General features: G+C 44.3%; 1 protein-coding gene across 6 annotated transcripts in view; it reads left to right on the plus strand.

Moving 5' to 3' along the window:
- Fzd6 (frizzled class receptor 6) overlaps positions 1 to 24,612 on the plus strand; it is a 36,889-nt gene extending 12,277 nt beyond the window's left edge. For all 6 annotated transcript variants that reach the window (XM_036208622.1, XM_036208620.1, XM_036208623.1 and 3 more), the window contains exons 3-7: positions 10,804 to 11,000; positions 17,866 to 18,883; positions 21,582 to 21,730; positions 22,626 to 23,039; positions 24,137 to 24,612. In XM_036208622.1, coding sequence (XP_036064515.1) covers positions 10,804 to 11,000; positions 17,866 to 18,883; positions 21,582 to 21,730; positions 22,626 to 23,039; positions 24,137 to 24,305 — 1,947 coding nt within the window. In that variant the 3' untranslated portion in view covers positions 24,306 to 24,612. The remainder of the gene's footprint in view (positions 1 to 10,803; positions 11,001 to 17,865; positions 18,884 to 21,581; positions 21,731 to 22,625; positions 23,040 to 24,136) is intronic.
- Positions 24,613 to 26,504: the final 1,892 nt, after the last annotated feature.

The raw sequence follows: 26,504 nt of genomic DNA on the forward strand, positions 1-26,504 counted from the left end.
TTCCAGTCCTCTTCTAAGATATTCCTCCTCCTTCCTTGTTGGATTGAGGCATTTTTTACTTGTCTTGTGGCTTGAGAGTGTGATTTTCAGCAAAAACTGGGGTCATGATCCAGAGGAAAGACTCTGGGTCACATGGGCTACAATCCCTCCTGTTGCTCACAACTCTGTCACTACCCAAGGTTACGTCACCTTTCAGAGCCAGACCCTTCATCTGCAAGGCTGTTTCACAGGGTTATTGTGGTGCCTGAAAAAGATCACTATAAGATTTGATAATTATAAGATTTATAATATTATAGTAACAGTAGCAGTGAGTCTGGAATAAGAACATTTAGACTCTAATCCAGCATAGATTTGGGAATTTCCAAAATAATTTGCACTAAGAAGTTGGCACATTCTCTTTGTGATCCGAAGGCTTGGCCCAGCTCAGTGGTTGTGGGTCTGTGATGTCGGGGTGCTGTGAGGTCACTGTAGAAGGAAGCCCAGAGAAGCTTCTCAGCGGGGAGGGTTTCCTTCTGGGCCAGAGCAGCTGAGCCTTTGTTTGTTTGGTAGGTCAGGCTTTTTGTACTTCCCACTTAACCGTTTATTGGCTAGTTGAGGTGTACATAGATGTTTTGAGAATCACTGACTCAAAGATCCTTGCAGGCCCCCAAGACTAAGTCCTTTATCTGTTAGTCTGATCAATTTGCAAGTTGGTGGCTCTATTAGATCTGATCCAAAGATGTGTTCTCTTTGTCCTGCACAGTGTAAATTAAAGTGCCAAGAGTCAAGATTTGGGAGATTTCTCACCTAAAAACTGAGGTTCTCTTTTTGTATATGCAAAACTGATGTGTCTGACAATTCTGTGCTCATATCTCCAAGGAAAGGTCTGCTGGATCTAGGTGGCAGCCGCTGTCAGCCATTCCCCTGTCTCACACACCTTTAACTGATGAGCCTGACCTTCAGACAGAATTTCCGTTTTCAGTGTCTGACTTAGTCTCTTTTCTGTATATAAATATCAGTGTTGCTGTGGTAGGCAAACTATTTGTGTCAGGGCTCTCTAGAGGAATAGAACTCATAGAATGAATATGTATTAAAAGTAGATTCATTAGGTTGGCTTACATATGGCATACTGGGTAGTCCAACATTGGCTAGCTGGATGCTGGAGAGGCTGAGAGACCAGAAGCTGCTCAGTACACACATCTTGCTATGGTTGTCCTGTAAGAAAGTTGTAGAGCGGCCAGGCGGTGGTGGCACAGAGGTAGAGCCAGGCAGATCTCTGTGAGTTTGAGGTCAGCCTGGTCTACAGAGCCAGATCAAGGACAGGCACCAAAACTACACAGAGAAACCCTGTCTCGGAAAACAAAACAAAAAACAAAAACAAAAAAAGAAAGTTGTAGAGCAAACGTGTGTGTGTGTGTGTGTGTGTGTGTGTGTGTGTGTGTGTGTGTGAGAGAGAGAGACTTTCATCTTGCCATTGAGCTGGGCATCAGTTTTTAAATGTTGGCCATCAGCTCATTGTGGCAGTTGTGAAGTGGTTTCTCTGTTGGAACACAATACTGTACCCTTGCGTTCTTCCTACTGAAGAATCTGGTTATCAGACTTTACTTAAGGACCCTGTCATTTTCATAACAACTGTTTTGAAGTCTTTTGCTCCAGCTGTGTTGGACTGTCTAGGGCCAGCAATGGTGGGGTTGCTGGGCTCTATGGAGATGTGTTGTTCTGGCTGTTATTGTGCTTTATATGCTGGTGTCTGGACACCTGGGATTGGAAAGACTGTAATTCTAAGTGTTGGTATCTTGTCTTTGTTGGGTGGAAGTTTTGTTCCTTGGTTTCCTTTCTAGTTCTTAAGAGAGTGTGGTAGACTGTGTGTTACCTGTAGGAAAAATCTGGGGTCCTGATTGGTATGGGCACTGGGGGTTCCAGGTAAAATGTGTTTCTGGATATTGGGACCTGGGGCTGAGGAATGGGGAGGGGCTGGGGGCAATAGAGGGGTTTCACAAGAGAGAGAAAGGCAGGGTGTTCCACCAGGATCTGCTCAATTAGTCCACTGGGTATGCAGGCAGAAAGTGGGGGGTGCTACAGCAGAACGTTTGCTAAAGAGCTAGGGATGAGACTGGGGATTGGACTTTGAGGGATGGAGGGAGAGGTGAAGATCTGCAGTTAGCTTACTTGCTGCTCCGGCAGGAGTGGCCTGTGGGTTCCCAGAGGGTGCCTTCTGGAGTTGGGGGCTGGAAAAAGTCAATGAGTGGGGCATGGGAGTTAGGAGGGGAAGACCTGTTGGATCCACTGGAGATGGGGGAGGGCTGCAGGAGGTGTTCTATGCAGAGCTGGGGGTGAGACTGGGAGATTTGATTTGGAGGAGCAGAAGGTGAGGCCAAGGTCGCAGTCAGCCTACCTGCTTCCCTGGCCAGACACTCAAAACTATTATATTAGAATTAGACTTGTTGAGGACAGTATAAACAAAGAAATAAATTGGTCAGCTGTTCATGCCTCCTCACCAGAAGAGGATTCTCACAGGGCCTCAGCAATTTCCTGGCCAGGTGAAAGGTTGACCATTGAGTGCCTTTTTTTTTCAAGGTTTTTTTGTTTGTTTGTTTTGTTTGTTTGTTTGTTTGTTTTTTTAATTATTATATATACAGTGAGTGTTGGGCCTGTAGGCCAGAAGTCATTGTAGATGGTTGTGAGCCACCATGTGGTTGCTGGGAATTGAACTCAGGACCTCTGGAAGAACAGCCAGTGCTCTTAACCTCTGAGCCATCTCTCCAGCCCCGTTGAGTGCCTTTTTACTGGCAAAGGCTGGAAGAGAAATATAGAATACCAGCTGTGGGCTGGGAAGATGGCTTTGCCATTCTCAAAGGCTTGGCCCACAACCAGAATGCCAGAATTCCAACTGTGGTGGCCCTGTTTTTCCTTAGTCACTTTGCCCCATCAGGTCGGGTGAACTTTCTATGGGTCCAACATTCTCTAAAATTATTGTTGAGTGTGGATCTTCTAAGTTTTGAGATACCTGTCAGTGAACAACATTCTATACTTTTGTCTCAGCCTCTTTATTATCATGAAATTGTCCATCAGTCCATCACACACACACACACACACACACACACACACACACACACACACACACACACAATTTTATTTTGTTTTTTGACACAAGGTTTCTCTGTGTAGCCCTGTCCATCCTGGAACTCATTCTGTTGACTAGGCTGGCCTCAAACTCATGGAAATCCACCTGCCTCTGCCTCCTGAGTGCTGGAATTAAAGGCATGCGCCATCCCCGCACAGCTAGCGGTGTATATTTTAAGAAAAATGGATTAGGTATAAGAAGTATTCAGCAATGTATTTTAAAGTGTATTTGCACATCAGAAGCTATTTAGTTGGCCATACTGAAGAAAACATCATCCCTATTCCTTTTTATCTTCCAGAAACTTCTCAAACCTTATAATTCACTAATGAGAGATTTTCCGAGGTTTTTTTCCACTTGTTTGTTAATACAGCTATGCTTTTAGGATTTTTTGAATGTTTAAATAAAAACATCTCTTTTCAGTGGCATTAAGAGGATGGAGAAATGATGCTAAAATATAGGTTCAGTACATTCCTCTCAAATCAGAATGTCCACTCCTACTACACATTCTCTCTGTATAATGTCAGTTTTTATACTGATGACTTTAAGAGTATGTATTCTAGCTGGGCAGTGGTGGCGCATGCCTTTAGTCCCAGCACTCGGGAGGCAGAGCCAGGCATGAGTTTGAGGCAGCCTGGGCTACCAAGTGAGTTCCAGGAAAGGCACAAAGCTACACAGAGAAACCCTGTGTGAAAAACCAAAACAGAGAGTATGTGTTCTTTTTTTTTTTCTTTTTACAGAGCTGAGGACCGAACCCAGGGCCTTGCACTTGCTAGGCAAGCACTCTACCACTGAGCTAAATCCCCAACCCATGTATTCTTTTTAAAGATACATTTATTATTTATTCGTGTGTGTGTGTGTGTGTGTGTGTGTGTGTGTGTGTGTGTGTGTGTCCATGTCTTCTGGAGCTGGAGTTACAGTCAGTTGTGAGCTGCCCAGCATGGGTGCTGGGATCTGAACTCAGGTCCTCTGAGGAGCAGGCGTGTTCTCCCCTGCTGAGCCGTCTCTCCTGCCCAAGTCTATGTGTTTAAAGCATCTTGCCTGCACTGCTGTTTGTGTAGCTGCCTGTGGCAGTTCCTCTGCCCTGAAATGTCCCATGGACACTGTCAGCAGTCGAGTGGAGGGGCAGCAGATGGGGCAGCAGTGCAGTAGATCCTACAGCAGCAGGAGGAAGGGACTATGGCTCCACGGAACAAAGTGGATGCATCTCACAGTAATGAGGATGGGGAGGGTGGTTTCGGGTCCCCATATCAAATGGCTCACAGCCACTTGTGACTGCAGTGCCAGGGAATCAGATGACCTCTGGCCTCCTGGGACACCTGCATACACACAAGGTGCACGTAAACTCACTCAGGCACACATCGCTAAAATCCAAAAATAAATCTTTAAACACTGATGATTCTGGGTTACAGAAGCTAAACAACAGAAAAGCACCCATACTGTGTGGTTCCACTGTAGAAAATAGAGAAGTGGTTGCAGGAATGGGAGTTACTGAGGCATGAGGTGAGGAATGATGGAGACGGGGGACTAGTTATAGTCACCTTGATAGAGGGATGGGGGACTAGGTTGTAGTCACCTTGATAGAGGGATGGTGACGGGGGACTAGATTATAGTCACCTTGATAGAGGGATGGTGACGGGGGACTAGTTATAGTCACCTTGATAGAGTGAGGGTGACACGGGACTAGGTTATAGTCACCTTGATAGAGTGAGGGTGACAGGGGACTAGGTTATAGTCACCTTGATAGAGGGATGGGGGACTAGTTATAGTCACCTTGATAGAGTGATGGGGGACTAGTTATAGTCACCTTGATAGAGGGATGGTGATGGGGGACTAGTTATAGTCACCTTGATAGAGGGATGGGGGACTAGTTATAGTCACCTTGATAGAGTGATGGGGGACTAGGATATAGTCACCTTGATAGAGTGATGGGGGACTAGTTATAGTCACCTTGATAGAGTGATGGGGGACTAGTTATAGTCACCTTGATAGAGGGATGGTGACAGGGGACTAGGTTGTAGTCACCTGGATAGAGGGATGGTGACAGGGGACTAGGTTGTAGTCACCTGGATAGAGGGATGGCGACAGGGGGCTAGTTATAGTCACCTTGATAGAGGGATGGTGACAGGGGACTAGTTATAGTCACCTTGATAGAGGGATGGTGACGGGGGACTAGTTATAGTCACCTTGATAGAGGGATGGTGACGGGGGACTAGATTATAGTCACCTTGATAGAGGGATGGTGACGGGGGACAAGGTTATAGTCACCTTGATAGAGTGAGGGTGACAGGGGACTAGGTTATAGTCACCTTGATAGAGGGATGGGGGACTAGTTATAGTCACCTTGATAGAGTGACGGGGGACTAGGATATAGTCACCTTGATAGAGTGATGGGGGACTAGTTATAGTCACCTTGATAGAGGGATGGGGGACTAGTTATAGTCACCTTGATAGAGGGATGGGGGACTGGGTTGTAGTCACCTTGATAGAGGGATGGTGACGGGGGACTAGATTATAGTCACCTTGATAGAGGGATGGTGACGGGGGACAAGGTTATAGTCACCTTGATAGAGTGAGGGTGACAGGGGACTAGGTTATAGTCACCTTGATAGAGGGATGGGGTACTAGTTATAGTCACCTTGATAGAGTGACGGGGGACTAGGATATAGTCACCTTGATAGAGTGATGGGGGACTAGTTATAGTCACCTTGATAGAGTGATGGGGGACTAGTTATAGTCACCTTGATAGAGGGATGGTGATGGGGGACTAGTTATAGTCACCTTGATAGAGGGATGGGGGACTAGTTATAGTCACCTTGATAGAGTGATGGGGGACTAGTTATAGTCACCTTGATAGAGGGATGGTGACAGGGGACTAGGTTGTAGTCACCTGGATAGAGGGATGGCGACAGGGGGCTAGTTATAGTCACCTTGATAGAGGGATGGTGACGGGGGACTAGTTATAGTCACCTTGATAGAGGGATGGTGACGGGGGACTAGTTATAGTCACCTGGATAGAGGGATGGTGACGGGGGACTAGGTTGTAGTCACCTGGATAGAGGGATGGTGACAGGGGACTAGGTTGTAGTCACCTGGATAAAGGGATGGTGACAGGGGACTAGTTATAGTCACCTTGATAGAGGGATGGTGACGGGGGACTAGTTATAGTCACCTTGATAGAGGGATGGTGACGGGGGACTAGGTTGTAGTCACCTGGATAGAGGGATGGTGACAGGGGACTAGGTTGTAGTCACCTGGATAAAGGGATGGTGACAGGGGACTAGTTATAGTCACCTTGATAGAGGGATGGTGACGGGGGACTAGTTATAGTCACCTTGATAGAGGGATGGTGACGGGGGACTAGTTATAGTCACCTTGATAGAGGGATGGTGACAGGGGACTAGGTTATAGTCACCTTGATAGAGGGATGGTGACAGGGGACTAGTTATAGTCACCTTGATAGAGGGATGGTGACAGGGGACTAGTTATAGTCACCTTGATAGAGGGATGGTGACAGGGGACTAGTTATAGTCACCTTGATAGAGGGATGGTGACGGGGGACTACGTTGTAGTCACCTGGATAGAGGGATGGTGACAGGGACTAGTTATAGTCACCTGGATAGAGGGATGGGGGACTAGTTGTAGTCACCTGGATAGAGGGATGTGACAGGGGACTAGGTTGTAGTCACCTGGATAGAGGGATGGTGATGGGGGACGAGGTTGTAGTCACCTGGATAGAGGGATAGTGATGGGGGACAAGGTTGTAGTCACCTGGATAGAGGGATGGTGATGGGGGACAAGGTTGTAGTCACCTGGATAGAGGGATGGTGATGGGGGACGAGGTTGTAGTCACCTGGATAGAGGGATAGTGATGGGGGACAAGGTTGTAGTCACCTGGATAGAGGGATGTGACGGGGGACAAGGTTGTAGTCACCTTGATAGAGGGATGGTGACAGGGGACTAGTTATAGTCACCTTGATAGAGTGATGGGGGACTAGGTTGTAGTCACCTGGATAGAGGGATGGTGACGGGGGACTAGTTATAGTCACCTTGATAGAGTGATGGGGGACTAGGTTGTAGTCACCTGGATAGAGGGATGGTGACGGGGGACTAGTTATAGTCACCTTGATAGAGTGATGGGGGACTAGGTTGTAGTCACCTGGATAGAAGGATGGTGATGGGGGACTAGTTGTAGTCACCTGGATAGAGGGATGGTGACAGGGACTAGTTATAGTCACCTGGATAGAGGATGGTCTCTGTCTCCCACAGTTAATGCAATAGCTGTACTTCCCCAGTTCCTTTGCTGTCTGTACGTGTGGCTGGTTCTTTCTGATGTCTTAATGGTCTTCTCACACACCTAGCATCAATTTCTCGAGGTGTTTCAGGTACTGTACAACCTGTTTTCTGTGTGTGTTTCCTTTTATTTCTTCTTGGAGTTTTATTTTTGAGACAGAGCTTCATGTAGCCCAAGCTGGCTTCAGACTCCGTGTGTTGCCAAGGACCATCTTGAACTTCCGACCCTTCTCCCTCCACTCTTGAGCGCTGGGTTTGGAAGCCACCATACCTGGGTTACACAGTACTGGGACCTTATGCGTGCTAGGCAAGCACTCAGCCAACTGATCTACACCCGCAGCCCCTGCTTTCTGTTGGTTCCAGTACCCCATTCCCCTTCCTCGGCTCTTCCTTCACGCATCTGCCTCCCTATGCTCTGACGGCTTTGTGCTCTAGACTCAGAGCTGTGCTGCCCAGGGCCTTCTACTCCTCAGTGCCGGGCCACCTCAGTCCTGCGCCCTCCACCACTTTCCTTCTTCATTTTTCCCGTCAGTTTCTTCTTCAGGAATGCTACGTACTTAACTTTTCCACCCCTCTTATTGATTTTTCCCTCACATAATATATCCTGGTTATGGTTTCCCTCCCTCATCTCCTCCCAGTTCCTCTCCACCTCCCTCCCATCTAGATCCACCTCCTTTCTGTCTCTCCTTAGAGAACAAACAGGCTTCTAGGAGAGTATAATATAATATATATAATATAAGATAAGATAAACTAATATAATATAATAAAAACTAATATATTATATATTATAAAAACTAATATATTATATTATATAATAAAAACAAGTATAATATTATATAATATAACCAAAACTAACACTTCCGAACAGAACAAAACAGAAGGAAAAGATCCCAAGAGAAAGCACAAGAGACAGACTCACTGTTCGTATCGTATACTCAGGAATCCCATAAAAACAGTGAACTGGAAACCATAATGCATCTGCAAAGGACCTGTAGGGTAAAAGTAGAGAAGAAAAAGTATATGTAAATAAAATAAAAACGGAAAGCCCTGACAGGACAATATGAGACAAGCAACCTCTGAAGCTGCCGAGTCCACTTCCTGCTGGCCGTCTGCTGCTGGGCGTGCGGCCCACCCTGAGAGTAGGTGTTGTCCCAGTGAGACTCCTTTGGAGTAGACAAAATTTTCATTTGCAGGTGGTAGTCTGCTGGAGATGTCTCTGGGTTAGGAATGGGACACCTGCCCACTCTCCCTTTCCAGTCTAGGATGCCATCTGGTGCAGACCTGTGCAAGTTGTCTCTGTGCATTCATAGGTGCCTAGATCGTTGGCTTAGAGGACCTTGTTTTCTTGGTGGCCTCCATCCCTTCTGGCTGGTACACTCTTTCAGCCTCCTTTTCTGCCGGGGTCCCTGATCCCTGACAGGAGGGACTTGATAGAGACATCCCTTTTAGGACTGAGTGTCCCAAAATCTCTCTCCTCATAATGTCTGGCTGTGCGTTTTTGTATTTGTTCCCATCTGCTACAGGAGGAGTTTCTCTGGACACACTGTACTTTTTAATTTGAAAGTTAATTTTAAGAATTCCTTCCAGGGCCAAAAATGTCAATATTTTGCCCTAACCTAAATATTTGGCTAGATATAGAATTCTGTATTGAAAGTGACTTTCCATCTGAACTTTAGAATTATTGCTTCATTGCCTTCTAGCGCCTGATAGATATTTAGAATCTAATCCATTTGCATATGTCCTCCTTTGGACACAGTTGTGATCCTTTCTTTGCTGGCCTAATGTTTTGTTTTAGGCATGCTTTGCCATTGTCCATTCATCCTCTGCACAGGCATTCACTATATATGTGTGTATATGACATCATAGGGTAGCAGACACCACTGTAGACTCGGGATACAGCAGTGCCTGGAACAGACTTCCTTCCCTCCTTGAATTTCAGCTAGTGGTCAAGGCAAACGTTAAGAAACAACAGTATAGAACAACTCCTTAGGCAGGTAAGGACAAGCGCAGGAAGGGTGGACAGACAGACTGTTTAGATTGGTGGGTAGAAGATGTCTCCAGGAGACAGGCCAGCAGACTCTAGCGAGGTCAGAAGGCACAACTGTGGCACAGTGTAGACGGCGGCGGAAGCACCATGAAGACAAGCCAAGGAAGGGGATGGAGGAGATGAACAGAACCAGCAGTTGAGGCCAGCAGGGCACAGTAAAGACCGACGGTTCTGTTGGAGTCCTTGAACAAGGACAGACTTAGATCTTGAAGAATCACGTTCTGGGGAACATGGCTTGCTATGGATGTAAGATCAGCAAGCATGGGATAGTGAGGCCCATAGGGCCTCTGCAGTGGGCTAGGAAGGGCACCGTGACTTCCACTGGGTGGTAATGATGGAAAGTGGCTGAATTTGAAATATATTTTGAAGGAAGAATTGTAGGATTTGTTGACAGACTGGGTATAAAAAGAATGAATTCTTTCATTCTTTTCAAGATTCTTGGCCTGAACAGCTTGAGCATCATGAGATCTGGACGATTGGGGCACTGTTTGGAGGACAGTGGGTCTGAGTTGTGTGGTGGGTTTCCCTGGGACTGTGTTCTGGCACAAGAGGCTCAGGATCTGAGCTCCAGAGCTTTTCTTTACTTAGAATCAACAAATAGAAGACCTAATGGCAGTGAGGTGGGTAGGAATCCAGAAAATTGGTATTCTGTAAGACAAAAGGAGAAGATGTTCACAAAGAGGAATTGTGTTGGTTTTGATGTAAACAGAATAAAGACTCGGCGTTTGCCATTGGATTGGTGTGACGGCTGTCACAAGGGGTTTCACATTCTGATTCTTTCCTTCTGCCAGTCCTTACTTCTGACCTCGCTAGAGTCTGCTGGCCTGTCTCCTGGAGACATCTTCTACCCACCAATCTAAACAGTCTGTCTGTCCACCCTTCCTGCAGCTTGTCCTTACCTGTCTAAGGAGTTGTTCTATACTGTTGTTTCTTAACGTTTGCCTTGACCACTAGCTGAAATTCAAGGAGGGAAGGAAGTCTGTTCCAGGCACTGCTGTATCCCCAGAGTCTACAGTGGTGTCTGCTACCGTGTGTGTGTGTGTGTGTGTGTGTGTGTGTGTGTGTGTGTGTGTGTGTGTGTGTGATGAATGCCTGTGCAGATGGATGAATGAACAATGATAAAGCATTTCTTCTAAAAATAAAAAGGTATAACCTATAAAATGATAATTTCCACCTTGTATGAAGAACTCATACATAAATCTAACAGACTAAAAAGTTCCTACCTCAAAATGTAACCATATTGAAAGAAAGAGTTAAAGACTCATCTAGAAGATAAGTAAAAAGGTATATGCTTTAAGCATTTGTGATTAACATTTTTCTAACTGGGTCTTTCTGTTTTTGTTTTTGTTTTTTTTCTTAATAGCACTTTCTGCCTCTTGCAAATCTGGAATGTTCACCAAATGTTGAAATATTCCTTTGCCAAGCTTTCATACCAACATGCACAGAGCAAATTCATGTGGTTCCACCTTGTCGTAAACTATGTAAGACAGTATATTCTGACTGCAAAGACTTAATTGACACTTTTGGGGTCCAGTGGCCTGAAGAACTTGAATGTAACAGGTAAGTTATGTTTTTCACTGACAATGAAAAATACAAATGCTGAAGACTAACGGCATGTTACATTGTTAACTCTCCATGATTGGGCACAATGGTGGTAAGCACTGTAGACCTACTGGTCAGCCATAAACACTTAGTTCTTGCTCTCGGAGCCTACGCTGCCCCTCTCGGAGCCTGGGCTGCGGGAGAAGGGGCAGCTCTCGGAGCCTGGGCTGCGGGAGGAGAAGGGGCAGCTCTCGGAGCCTGGGCTGCGGGAGAAGGGGCAGCTCTCGGAGCCTACGCTGCCTACGCTGCGGGAGGAGAAGGGGCAGCTAATAACCAAGCAGTTGTGCTAGTAAATGCGGTCATGACCGAGACACAACAAAGGTGGGAGCGTAATTAGGACAGGTGCTGGGCTGGGGAGGGTCAAGAAGGAGTTGACTGTCACCTAAACTGGGACAGACGCAGCTGCGTTACTTCAGTGACAGGAGAGGGGACGAGCTTCCAGACAACAGGAGCGGCTTGTCCAGATTCCTTGTCAAGGGAAAGCGCTCGGCACAGTAGGGCGTTGAAATGCTGTGAGGAGCTGAGCATGCTGGCACGTGCCTATAATCTGAGTGTGCCAGGGGATCGAGACTTCAAGGCTCTTGTGAGACCCTGTCTTGAAAAACAAATCCAAAAGCAAGCTGCTGCAGTGATGAGAAGGACTGCTGTGGTACAAGATAAAAAGAGAGCAGCAGCAGTCAGGCCCTTCCCCGTGCATAACACGGTCTCCTGCCAAGGGCAGGGGTCGCCAGGTGTGCTAGGGTAGGAATGGCCTCTGTGCAGATCAGGGCGCTCCTGCCGCAGTCCCATGAGGGATGTTGGAAAACTTCCCTTGGCAGTTCACCTCAGGACTCCAGGCTACCTCCCTTTCCCAGCGTTGATGAGTAGGGAGTTCACCTCAGCGGCCTCTGAGAGTAGCCTTTACATCAGGTGTTTTGTTTTGTTTGTTTGTCCAGATGTCAACCATTTGGTCACACTGGACTAATAAGGGAAGTGTGAATGTGTGTCCAGAAGGGAGGGAGGATCCGGGGATGAGGGTTCAGCCACTGTGGAGGAGCAGTCACTCCTTTGCTGGAGAGGTGGGGGCAGAGGCTAGACTGTGGGGCTAAGAGTGATGGAGAGGATGGAGAATAAAGTGAGATGTGAACGGGCTTCAGGAAACCTGGTGTTGAAACAGAAAGAGGGTGTGGCCGCCAGAAGGACTCAGAAGATTTCCCTAATGAGATAAGTGGGGAGAAAGCACAGACAAAGTAAACAGTGGACTTTATCTGTGGTGAGAGTTTTATTGGACAGATTTAGTACAAGATAAAGGAGCAATCAATGACTACTGTAAGAACTTCAGATCAAGGGAAAGGCAGCCATATACAACAAGAAGAAACAATCAATAGAGTCTTCTGAGGAGGAGACAGGATCTCAAGCACCAATGTGACAGGAGGTGCCTCCATCCTAGTGGTGGATGGGGTCAGGGTGGCCCTGAATGGTAGGCTTGTATGGTTACCAAGGTGCTTGGAGGGCTCCTGCCTGCTAGCATCCCTTGGAAGTAGCTGGTGTCGGGGTCCTGTTGAGTCGGGGCGGTGTTTATAAATTTGAGAAGCGACTGTCGAGGCACTGTGGGTAATTCTGAATTTGTAGTGGATACTCTGGTCTGTTGAGACATTCTGCAGCAGTGGTGGGATGCTGGGCCCTATTACCTGGGGAGCAGATATTTGGGTTTAATCTGTGGTTGAAGTTCTATCAAGTAGATACAATGCAAAGATGAGAAAGGGTAACATGAGAGGCTGCAGAGATGGCTCAGCGGTTAAGAGCGTTGGTTGTTCATATAAACAACCCGGGTTCGACTCCCAAGCACCCACACCCACATGACAGCTCACAACTGTCCATTACTCTTGTTCTTTTAGCCTCTAAGGGCACTAGGATCCACATACCCACATGGACACAAAACACTCGCGTACATAAAATGAATAATAGAAAGAAAGAAAGAATAAAGTGAAAGAATAATGAAAAGGATATTCAACATTAGTTAGTCTGTGACTGCCTAAATATATGAGGACTGCGGTGGAAACAGGATGTCCCTGTGAGGTTTAAAAAGGCATTGTAGACAGTTTATAAACACACTGCAAGATTGGAGCTGGCAGGCCACTGACAAGATGCCTGAGCTGATTTTTGAAGCTAGTGTGCCCCTTCAGAAAACGGCCCGATTCCTAGGTCACCATAACTAAAGGTAGCTGAAGTGGCTCGGGATTATCTTTGGAGAGAAGGAAGTTAAGAAGCTGGAGTTTAATGAGTTGTCCACAAAGAGGTCAAGTCCCTCAGGATGTGCCGGCAGGAGGAGAGGTCTTCCTGGTCCTCACTGCCTTCTCACTGTATGCCCTCCGGGCCTGAGCTAAGATACAGCAGGGAAGAATTCCGTCCTCCTGGATCTTACAACCTAGCGTCAGGAGGACGACATAAATCAGTTCTAGGTGTACTCAGAGGTAATGTCGGGGAAGACGCTTGCTCTTTCTGGGATTGCCTGCACAGTTTTAAAGCATAAAGTCACGAATCACAAAAACGTGTGTGGTATTGAAGCTGACATTTCCCCCTCTTTTGGAGTTTTAATCCATAAAGTTTGATTTTGTTGAGAAACATTGTTTTCTTATACCAAATCAAATTTGCTTTGTGTTTGAAATACCTGATACATTGCATTGGGAAATAGAATCTCCATTTTTTAAAAAAAGTGTGTAAACCCAATGTCAAACCATATATATCACTAATATAAAGCTGACAAACCTCTCTTTCTAAACTACTGATGATTTGATCACTAGAAATACTCTAATTTCTCCCTGGATGTTAGAACAGTCTTTAAGGTTTTATGGCATCTTATTTCGCAAATACAAAAGCAGGAGAATTTCTGGCTAGAGCTCTTGTCCTCACCCGCTGGAAGCTTTCACACATCCACACAGGCAGCTTCTGTTCGACTCTGGGACTCTGGAAGAATGGCACACTCAGGCTCTGGGTTCCCAGGACAATGCCTCTGCCCTTCCAAGTGCCTTTGCTTTGGAACAGGTGGGGGAAGCACCTCAGTCCTTGGAGGCCCAGGTTCCCAGCTTGTCACGGCCAGACATGCTTCTTATGCAGGACTGTGTTGCCAGTGGTCAGTGTGTCTCCTAGCTGCACCTCCTCCTGTCCTCTCTCCTGTCTCCCCCGCAGCATGGCCTATCCAGTACACAGTGGGGAGTCTTAGGTCTTACTTCGCTTTCTTTCCCTCATTCTCAGTCTTTGACAGCCACACTGCCTCCATAACTGTGTGGCTGTCCTGTTTTCAAGACAGCATACTTGGGCCTCAAAGAGGGCTTGTGTTGCTCTTTCAGAGAACTGGAGTTTGGTTCCCAGCACCCGTATCAGGTGCCTCACAACCACTCGAAATGCAGCCTTCTGGAGGGGCTTCACCTTCATGGCACTGCAGTCACATGCACAGACGCATGGACTCACCGTGAGAGAAAACCCGCCAGCAGCAGGTGCCTCCACCGCCCAGAATACTGTGATGGAGTTTGAGATCATTGCTTGCATTCCAGAATAAAAATGGTGCAAAAGTGCTCACTTAGTGTGTTTTTATAATATGAACTATCCTACTGTGTCAGGATCAAAATGCTGCTTGTATTTCATATATATACCGTTACACAGTACTAATGTAATATATTTTGGCAAGGTAAAATTGTCTTTATTAGATATGAGTCTCAGGAATACATTTTTCCACCTAAATAAATTCCTTCTAGGCCTTTCTGTGACAGTGAATAAGTGTGATTAATGTGATTAATATTGTGTAGGTCTGACCAACCGCACTTATAGTTCATAGTAAGAAAACAGGATTTAAAGCTAGGCACAGTGGTGCACCCATGTAATACAGCACTCATGACGCCAGGGTAGGTGGATCTCAAGTTGAAGGCCAGCCTGGGGTGTATACTAGGTTTAGGCTTAGGCCAGCCTGGTCTACACAGTGACAGCCTAGAGGGGGTTGTAAGCACAGTTAACTTATAAATGATCCTTATCAATTCATTGAACTATACACTTTAATCTTTATTATTTTGTTTCCTATTCTGTAGACATTAGGGGGTTAGAATTTTAAATATTTTGTTTATATAGTGAAATCTCACACAGTAAGTTGGGGAAGCCTGGTTTTTTGTTTTGTGTTGTTTATTGCCAGGCTGAAGAAAGTATAGAACCTTTGTGGAATTCACACATTCTGGTAAATGCACAATCATTTTCCAGAATAATTTAATAATTGGTAAATTGTAAATGTCCATATCCTAAATTTGAGAAATTGTCTATAGAAACTCCTAACAAATTCTGAGCCATCAACAAGAATATCGGTTATTCCTTCTAAAAACCCTATTGTGATGGGTGATTTGTGCATGCCACAGTGTATAGGTGGAGGTCAGAGGATACTGTGGTGTCAAGTCTGTCCTTCCACCATGGGGGTCCTGGAGATTGAACTCAGATTGTCAGGGTTGGGCCCTAGCATCTTTACCTGTTGAGCCATTTATGGCCCCTCATTTTTTTTTTCTGAGACAGGATTTCTCTGTGTTGCTTTGCACCTTTCCTGGAACTCTCGTGGTAGCCCAGGCTGGCCTCCAACTCACAGAGATCCGCCTGCCTCTGCCACTGCCACCACCACCCAGCTGGCCCCTCATTTTTTAAAGTAGAAAAGTATCTGAATATCCATCACAGAAGAACATTCAGCAAGTTGTGATGTACTTACACACTGAACTACTACTATAAGGTTGATAAAGTGAACACAGCTGACTCACACCTGTCTATTAATAAGCTGAAAAAATTGTGTTGCACGTAGAAAGCGAAGTTATGGCATGATGCCAATTATATACAGTTCAGAACCTGTGGAACTACTGTACAAGGTTATGGCTTGTAAATAATACAGTAAAATCTCTTCAAATGCTTGAGGAGAATAAAAACCAAGTTTCTGGTAATGAATGCTCTTGAGAAGACAGAAAAGGGGAGTAAGACGTGACAGCAGGAAGAAGTCCTGGCCATGTCTGTGATGTTACATTGCTTTACTTCAAAGACACTAGCATGATGGGCGGCGGTGGCGCACGCCTTTAATCCCAGCACTCAGGAGACAGAGACAGGCGGATCTCTGTGAGTTTGAGGCCGGCCTGGGCCTCCAGGAAAGGCTCCAAAGCTACACAGAGAAACCCTGTCTCAAAAAAACCAAAGGGGGGAAAAGACACTAAGCAGAACTAAATTGAATGATGTTACATGTCAATAAAGTTGCAAGATTTTGAGTATTCGTTGTATAGGAATATATTTCTGTCACACTGTGTAGCCCTGACTATCCTGGATCTCACTCTGTAGACCAGGCTGGTCTCCAGTTCACAGAGATCAGCCTGCCTCTGCCTCCTCAATGCTGAGATCAAGGTGTTCACCACCACATCATTCACTCATTCTCATTCTCTCTCTCTCTCTCTCTCTCTCTCTCTCTCTCTCTCTCTCTCTCTCTCTCTCCCCTCTCTTTATCTCTTTCTCCCTCAAAAAGTATTTTCTTGGGGCTGGAGAGATAGCTCAGCAGTTAAGAGCACGGACTGCTCTTCCAGAGGACTCGGTTTCATTCCCAGCACCCACATGGCAGCTCACAACTGTCTGTAACTCCAGTTCCAGGGGATCTGGCACCCTCACACAGACATACATGTAAGCAAAGCATCAATGCACATATAAAATACATAAATTTTTTAAAGTACTTTAGTGATATTTATGAGTGTTTTGCCTGCATGTATGTCTGCACAGCATGAGTGTACAGTGCCCACAGATGCCAAAAGAGGGTGTATAATCCTCTAGGACTGGACTTACACAAAGCCCCTAACTGCCATGAAGGTGCTGGAAATCAAATTCAGGTCCTCTGGAAGAGGATCCAGTGCTTTTAACCACTGAGCTACCTCTCCACCCTCTTATTCTCTATTTTAATCTTAGTCTGTTTTATTTTGGATGCGTTCTCATTGCTTTTAAACCATATAGACCCTTCAAAGTAATATCAGTGTGCACAAATTCAGCTCAGTGTAAAGTTCTACATAGAAGAGAAATATCCGTGTGTCGCTCAAATTTGTCCACAAGCGAAGAGGCTAACAGCCAGTCAAACCAGCGATATCAGTCAAGCTGGTCCTCAACCTGTGTCTTCTTTTAAGAATGTAAGCTCTACCCTGTCACTCTCCTCAGCCATCCTAGCTTTAGTCCCCTTGGTCACGTGGTTGGCCAGGACTTGCTCTGAACATTAGAGAAAGAAAGTCGCGTAGGGCTGGCGCTCCGTGGAAAGAGCACTGGTCCAGCAGGTGCTGCTGTGTCTCACTCAGGTGAAGAAAGCCAGTTTCCTTGGGTTTTATATTTCATTCGCCGTTATTAGGCAAGCCAGTGTTTTGTCTGGAGATTACCGAAATAGGTAAATTATACGTTCTCTTAAATATTCAGTCTTAAAGGCCGAAAATATTGAAAATTATGACTTGACTAATTATTTTCCAAGGAATTAGATTTTTATGATTTTCTGTCTTCATGTTGATATATTTAAGTGAGCTGAGGCTTTTTGAACAACCACAGTTTTAAGTCAGTTTCAAAACTCTACCCAACCCTAAATCACTCAGCCTTGCATGTCTCCCATCAACTGTGAATGCAACAAGACCATGGTTTGTTTATACTGGGATAGGGTAAGATAAAGTGTGTGTTGGGGTGGGGGGGTCTGGGGGACAGAGAGGTAAATATGATCAGAATACCTTGTATGCATGTATGAAATTCTAAAGAATTAATGAAAAATAGTATTTAAAGACTGGTGACCTCATATATTGAGTTTTTGTGATCTTTACAGATTGCCACACTGTGATGACACTGGTCCCGTAACTCCTGATCCACACACAGAGCTCCTTGGTCCTCAGAGGAAAACAGAACAAATCCCAAGAAACATTGGCTTTTGGTGCCCAAAGCATCTGAAGGCTTCAGGAGAGCAAGGCTATAAGTTCCTGGGAATTGACCAGTGTGCCCCTCCGTGCCCCAACATGTATTTTAAAAGTGATGAGCTGGACTTTGCCAAAAGTTTTATAGGAATAGTTTCCATATTTTGTCTTTGTGCAACTCTGTTCACATTTCTTACATTTTTAATTGATGTTAGAAGATTCAGATACCCAGAGAGACCAATTATATATTACTCTGTCTGCTACAGCATTGTCTCTCTCATGTACTTTGTTGGGTTTTTGCTGGGCAATAGCACAGCTTGTAATAAGGCAGACGAGAAGCTGGAGCTCGGGAACACAGTCGTTTTGGGCTCGAAGAATAAGGCTTGCAGTGTGGTGTTTATGTTTTTGTATTTTTTCACAATGGCTGGCACTGTGTGGTGGGTGATTCTCACCATTACTTGGTTCTTAGCTGCAGGAAGAAAGTGGAGTTGTGAAGCCATTGAACAGAAGGCGGTGTGGTTCCACGCGGTTGCCTGGGGAATGCCTGGCTTCCTGACTGTCACGCTGCTCGCTATGAACAAAGTCGAGGGGGACAATATTAGCGGAGTTTGCTTCGTGGGCCTTTATGACCTGGATGCCTCTCGGTACTTTGTCCTCTTGCCTCTGTGCCTCTGTGTGTTTGTTGGGCTGTCTCTCCTTTTAGCTGGCATCATTTCCTTAAATCATGTTCGACAAGTTATACAACATGATGGCCGAAACCAAGAGAAACTGAAGAAATTCATGATTCGAATTGGAGTCTTCAGTGGGCTGTATCTTGTGCCCTTAGTGACGCTTCTTGGTTGCTATGTCTATGAGCTAGTGAACAGGATCACCTGGGAGATAACTTGGTTCTCCGATCACTGTCGCCAGTACCGCATCCCATGTCCTTATCAGGTAGGAGCCATCATTTGGATTATGCCTCTATTTATTTTTCGTGTTCCTGGAAATGCTCTTGTATTAGTCGTGGTCAGAAAATTAGACTTCAGTTTGAGAAGACCTAACAGATACAGGGAGTCAGTCCTTCCCTGAGCGCCAGTCAGGCTGGGCGACAGTCTAAGAGTTCACTCCTCAAGCAGTAATTCTAATTACAGTTATGATACAGCAAGTCTCCCGTAGTTATTTTAAGCACTGAATTGAAAACAACAATTAAATTGGGTTATAAAAGCAGATTAACAATTATGAAGAATAGGCCTCACCAGAGGGATAAAAGGAAAAGTAAATTCTACTGAATTGGAGAGGGTTTACTGTTTTTTCCCAACTCTTCCTTTGGTAGGAAACCCCCATGTTTGGGTTTAACCTTTTGTGCAGTGTGTGCTTCTAAAAACAGAACTGATTCAGCCCAGCCCATCCTGTCATTCTTAACTGAGAAAGAACACACAATTGAAAATGGGTTTCATGTGTCTCTGATGCTTATGATTAGTATAAAGTGCTGTTTTTAAAATGAAAAATTGTAAATTCCTGAAAATATATAATTTCTTAAAGTTGAGTTTTTAAGTGCTGGGGTAAATGTTACTAGTGTGCAGTGTGCCTATATACTTAGCAGGCTGGGGTAAATGTTAGTAGTGTGCAGTATGCCTATATACTTAGGAGGCTGGGGTAAATGTTAGTAGTGTGCAGTGTGCCTATATACTTAGCAGGCTGGGGTAAATGTTAGTAGTGTGCAGTGTGCCTATATACTTAGCAGGCTGGGGTAAATGTTAGTAGTGTGCAGTGTGCCTATATACTTAGCAGGCTGGGGTAAATGTTAGTAGTGTGCAGTGTGCCTATATACTTAGCAGGCTGGGGTAGATGTTAGTAGTGTGCAGTGTGCCTATATACTTAGCAGGCTGGGGTAAATGTTAGTAGTGTGCAGTGTGCCTATATACTTAGCAGGCTGGGGTAAATGTTAGTAGTGTGCAGTGTGCCTATATACTTAGCAGGCTGGGGTAAATGTTAGTAGTGTGCAGTGTGCCTATATACTTAGCAGGCTGGGGTAGAAGAGTTGTTGAGTTTGAAGTCAGCCTGGGCAATATAGTAAGACTCTCTCCAATAAATTAATTAAAGCAACATTTTAGGGTTCTGTCTGGCTGGGATGTAGCTTAGTGGCAGAGTCCTCGCATAGTGTGAGTAAGGTCCTGGGATGTACCAGACAGCTTCCCTCCCTCCTTCCCTCCCTCCCTCCCTCCCTCCCTCCCTCCCTCCACCCCTCCCTATTCCTCCTATTCTTTGGCTTCTGAAGAATCACTTTAAATATCTAAGGAGGAGCACTACAGCATTACTTGCCGTTGGAGCTATGCGGGAAGTAATCTAAGGATGTTGAAATAGGGTCTGATTGAGTGAGGTAGAACTCACGAGCCTTGAAAAGCAAAGCTCTGTTAGTGCTGGTGTGCGTGGGGCTAGGCATATTAATTAGCACAAAAAACAAGATTAATGCAATCTGCACAATACTTTTATACTTGAACACTTACTATAGTATTTGAAAATGTATGCTTTAAACAAAAGTGTGATTCTACTTTTTATGAAATTTCTACATTTTCACATCTTACTAATATTTGTTTTGTGGCAGCCAAACAAATTTTAATATAATGTTCATCGGTGCAGAAGGACTAGAAAACAGGAGTTTGATTAGTTTTTAGTTTTTCCTTTTTATGCATATGAGTGTTGGCCTGTATGTGTGTATATGGCCGCATGTGTGTATAGGAGTGTTTGTCTGCATATATATATGCACATGAACATTTGGTGCCACAAAGGACGGGAGAGGGCGCTGGAGCGGAGCTGTGGAGGGTCGTGACACACCTTATGTAGTTAGAGTTTTCCTGCCTGGCCCAGAGTCAGGACAAATCTCTCTTACCCACCAGTCCCACAGTCGCTCAGACCCAACCAAGAAAGCACACAGAAATTACATTGTTTAGAAACTGTATGGCCGTGGCAGGCTTCTTGTTATCTACTTCTTCTATCTTAAATTAACCCATTTTTCTTAGTCTATACTTTGCCACATGGCTTGTGGCTTACCAGAGTCTTTACATGTTGCTTTTCATGGTGGCGGCTGGCGGTGTCTCTCTCCACCCAGCCTTCCACCTCCCAGAATTCTCTTCTCTCTTGTCCCGCCTATACTTCCTGCCTGGCCACTGGCCAAACAGAATTTTATTTATACAGAGTGATATCCACAGTAACCGTATGATGCTAGGGCCTGAACCTGAGTTCTCTGCCAGAGAAGCCAGTGTTCCCAGCTGCTGAGCCGTCCTTCTAGCCCTAAATATATTTTAAATGTAGATTATAGTGAAGGAAAGTAGGTAAATACTTATGGACAAATACCTTAGCAATTATGAGAGGCCACTCTACTAATAGGAGAGGAAAAGGTTAACAGGTCATGCCAAGATTCTGAAAATCATAAGTATTTTTCTCTGTGAGAGCCATATTTTGATATACATATAAGTTCCTTGTTCAGAACTTCATAAAAATGTATTGAACTTAAAATATTGTTCCTTATATCATTTATTCAAACCTTTTGCCGTAAAACAGACTGAAGATTTATAGTTTGCTTGAACTTTACTTTGACAATGCAGATTTTCTTGATATTTTAAATATGTTCTTATTTATTTTGTTTTTGTAGGCAAACACAGAAGCTCGACCAGAATTGGCTTTATTTATGATAAAGTACCTGATGACATTAATTGTTGGTATCTCTGCGGTCTTCTGGGTTGGAAGTAAAAAGACATGCGCAGAGTGGGCCGGGTTCTTTAAACGGAACCGCAAGCGAGAGTAAGTGCAGACTGTTTATCCTCAGATTGGTCTAAAGTAAACGGAACAAATACCGATGTTTTTACCTAAAATGATAACAGTTCAAAATATTGATACTCTGTAATATCAATACATACTTAGGAGTAAATAGTTCATTTTGGTTCTTTATATATACTGTATATAATGTGCTGTAGATTTCTTTTATTTCCCACTGATTTTATTATCACACTCTTCATGTTACAGACTTCATAACTATAGAGGGACAAGTGGGGCCTGCCTGCAGCCTCCACACTTGGTGGCTAGAGGCAGGAAGATGGCAAATTTGAGGCTCACTGGGATAGCAAGACCCTGTCTCCAAAATGTTTTAATTCAGAACTATATGCTTTTCCACTAATAATTTTTGAAAACTGAAATTTTCGTTTAACTGGGCTTTATTATTTTCATTGTTATCCGTGTGTATCTCATATTTATGTATCCATACTAACTTTACTATAACTTGCCAACTTCAATTTTAGGAAATGGGGTCATTGATTATACTGTGTCCTCTTTCTTCTGGCTTGCCCCTATGTTTAGCATATTTCTGTGTGGTACAAACACAGTCAGTCTCATTGGGATGATTGTATTTCCTTGCCTTCAGTCTTTGGTTTTTGACTGTTTAATTTCTCACCAGTGTGCTGCTTCTGTTAGCAAAAGCAAAAAAGGTGTTTGCACAAAAGATTTCAGGATCTAGGAATCCCAGGTTTTTGTTTTTTCTTTTTTGGTTCCTGGAACTCACTTTGGAGACCAGGCTGGCCTCGAACTCACAGCAGAATCCCTGGTTTTATAAATGCTACAGACCAAACAGAGCTTCTAACTAACAAGTATGTCTGTAACACTTGAGATGGACTGAGCAAATTCTCCCCTGGGTTCCCCGCAGCCCCATCAGTGAAAGCCGGAGAGTGCTGCAGGAGTCCTGTGAGTTTTTCCTGAAGCACAATTCCAAAGTGAAACACAAGCAGAAACACTACAAGCCAGGGTCACACAAGCTGAAGGTCATTTCCAAGTCCATGGGGACCAGCACAGGTGTGACGGCAGACCACGGCACCTCTGCCATGGCAATCGCCGACCACGACTACTTAGGACGAGAAACTTCCACAGAAGTCCAGACCTCCCCCGAAGTGTCCGTGAAGGAGGTGAGAGCAGACAGAGCAAAGGACCGGGACTGTGGAGAGCCTGCTTCCCCTGCAGTGTCCAGCTGCAAGCTGTCTGGGGAACAGAACGACAGGAAAGGCCGAGCGGGCAGCGTGAAGGAAAAAAGCAGTGTGTCGGAAGGGGCTCCGAGTGAAGGAAGGTGAGGTCAGCTGTGCTGTGGGAAGTTGTCGGGATTCAACATAGTTCTTTCTTCATTGGCATGTACTGCATCTGGAACAAAAGCATTTTATGATGAGATACCTTTACTTTTAATTCAAGGAAGCTTGGTTTCAACCAATAAATATGCTACTTAATAGTTCAGTTCTTAGCTTTAAGAAGAGTCTTAATTAAGAGTTCAAGTTGGAAAGTGTTCATTTCTCATGATAATTGTTAAGAGTTATTTGACATTTAGGTAAGTGTTTAAAGTACATCTGAAGTACAGACCACACTATCATCAGACATCATAGGTGAGCGTGGTGGTACATGCCTGTAATCCCAGTGCTCTGAAGCTGGAGTTACGAGGGTCATGAATTTGAGGCCAACCCAGGTTACACACAAGCAAGTTCACGGCCAGCCTGAGCTATACTAGTAGCAAGAAAGAAACATCTCAAGGAAACAAAACACATTATTTCATTCTGTATCTAAGGTGCTATTGGATACAAAGATGGTTGTAAGTTTTTAGTTTCTGAATGTGAAAAAATATGGTGGATTTTTCCCAGTGGTCAAAAGTAACCAAAGCACAGGGTTGGTAATGGTTTTGGTTTTTGTTTTTTCTCAGAATGTTCACAGCTAACTATAGCAAACTCTTAAGGTTGTCCTAAGCCCTCTCAGACAGGGCTGAATATACTGTGTTCCCATAATGCTTCCGTATACCTGGCCGGAACTAGCTAGATGCTTTATCCTCCACTGAATTGGAGCTGAGGTCTCGGTCATCATTGTATTCCTAAACTCTCACACTGTGTTTAACACTGCTAGGGAATCAGTAAACTGGCAGCAGGAATCTGCCTTCGGAATTGTGTTCCCTGAGAATGTATTGTGCTCGGTCATACAGGACAGCACTGGGTAAAGTTTCTGAAGTCAGCAAAGGTTGTATCTGAGAAAAATGGTCTGTAATTTGAAGTGTTACCCAAAAGCTGTAGTGGATTGTCTTCTGATAGAGGTCGGAGCTGCTTGGGGGTAAATGAGCCGCAGTCAGGCGGATGATTGACATCCTCTTGTGCTTCCACATATATGCGTATCAACTTCCTTCTTTTCTAGGGTAAGTCCGAAGAGTGACATCACTGAAACTGCCCTAATGAAGAGCAGCAATTTGCAGGTCCCCAGTTCTCCAGAACCAAGCAGCCTCAAAGGTTCCACATCTCTGCTTGTTCACTCAGCTTCTGCAGTTAGAAAAGAGCAGGGTGCTGCCGGGCATTCAGACACTTGAAGAAACTTTTCTCTCCTTACCCCGGAAGTCAGTTCTTATTTTACTGGAGACGACAATGCATTTGTCTTTTTAAAACCACTGTTGAGCTGGGAGAGTAGTTCAGTGGGAGAACATTCACCCAGAATACTTGAGGTCCTGGGTTCATCTTCCAGCCCTGCAAAAAGAAAATTCACTGTTACATTCTTCTTTTGCACTTAAACCAGCTTTGTCTACTGTCCAGCTGTTGGTTTGTTCGGTTGTTTCAAGACTGGGCAAATCTGCGTAGCCCTGGCTGTCCTGGAACTCACTCTGTAGACCAGGCTGGCCTCACACTCAAAGCCCCGCCTGCCTCTGCTGGGATTAAAGGCATGTACCAGCATGCTGGCTGTTTGTCTGCTGTTATACTGGGGGGGGGGGGGCATATTTCAAGAATAATACAATGTATTCATACCTGGAAAAAAAACAAAAATATCCAGGTTAATAATATTTTCAAACTGTAGGGGTGGGGAGGGCATTAGAGGAATCTTCCTTCTATTTATGAAGATTCTTTCATTAAAGTATTTTAAGATATTTTATGCTGTTTCATTCTTTTGATATAAAACCAGGATTTTTCTTTGCTGAAGTATTTAAAACTTATCATTGATTCTTTATATGTGTGTGTGTGCACACACATTTGAAAACACACTTATATGTATTTGAACTTTTTTGAAAATCCTGGAGAATTGATTCAAATATTTTTATGATGTTATTCTAATATTTTAGCTACTTTGCTATAATGGTAGCTGTTACACTGACTTTTTAAGAAACTTACAGGGTTGGGGATTTAGCTCAGTGGTAGAGCGCTTGCCTAGCAAGCACAAGGCCCTGGGTTCAGTCCTCAGCTCAAAAAAAAAAAAAAAAAACCTTACAAAACAGCAGTCGTTCTAGTGTGAAGAATAGGTTTTACACTGGAAGGCTTGTAAGAAACATTCAACTTCAAAACCACGCCTCCTTGTCTTACCTGTGAGTTTGGTGAGCGTTGTCGACGTGAAGCGTTTCAAGGTCTCTGAAGGAGATGCTGTGGAGACAGTGCCCTCCTTGTTGTCCTGTCTCCTGCTGTCTGCAGCTGAAATTGGCAAGTTTTCACTTGTAAATTTTCATAAATTACACCAAGCTACTGAGTTCCTTTGTTGTTGTCAAGGTTTCATGACCAGTCAGGATTGAATTATGGCCATTTATAGTTGCTCATACTTTCTTATTTTATGATTTTTTAGCTTTTTGAGACAGGGTCTTACTATGTAGCTCTCTCCAATTGTCCTGGAACTCAGTATGTAGACCAGGCTGGCCTTAAACTCACAGAGTGCCACCTACCTCTGTCTCCCAAGTGCTAGGATTAAAGACTTGAACCACCACACCCAGATTTCTTTTTTTTTTTAATTTAAACATAAAACTTTTTATACTACTACAGACACATTGTGTTGTATCTTTCTCAGATACTATGTAAAGTTCGTGTTCACAACTGAACATACAAAAGAAAGTGTGCTAACCATAGCAGTGAGACATGGGGGAAATGAAGCAAATGATACACAAATGTAGCTTGAACAACACGCTTGAAAACAATAATGAACTTCCTTAGTTTTGTTTCTCATTAAATATTATTTCATGAGCAACATTTTCTTGGATGCTTTGGGCCTGTCAGACCTTCTGCTAAAGTTTAAATTAAAATTATCATGTACTGTATGGAAAATGTTGTAAATACTAACTTTTCCACATTTGTAAACTTTGTACACAGAACTTTTGTGTGTGATCTTTTCATCAATAAAGTTTTCTTTGTATAAAGGACTGTGTGGTATGCTGAGATGTATAGTACCGACACAGGAAATAGTGTAACTTTTTCAGGTTAATGACGGCATAACTAATAAACCAGAAGCTCCTTTTCAGCTGAGGAAGGATACTTTCTGTCACAATTTCTTTTGGGCCACCAACCAGCTCCCAAATCATGACATAGAGACGTATTATTAGTTTTGACTGCTTGGCCTTAGTTTAGGCTTTTTAAAAAAATATATTTATTTATTAAAATTTTTTTCGTTTTACATACCAACCCCAGTTCCCCCTCCCTCCCCTTCTCCTGCCTCCTCACCTCCCTCCCACTCTACCCCCATCCACTCCTCAGAGTGGGTAAGGCCTCCCATGGTAGTCAACAATGTCAGGCATACCAAGTTGAAGGAGAGCCTAGCCCTC

Source organism: Onychomys torridus, chromosome 16 (genome assembly GCF_903995425.1).
Source record: "Onychomys torridus chromosome 16, mOncTor1.1, whole genome shotgun sequence".
NCBI classification, from domain to species: Eukaryota; Metazoa; Chordata; class Mammalia; order Rodentia; family Cricetidae; genus Onychomys; species Onychomys torridus.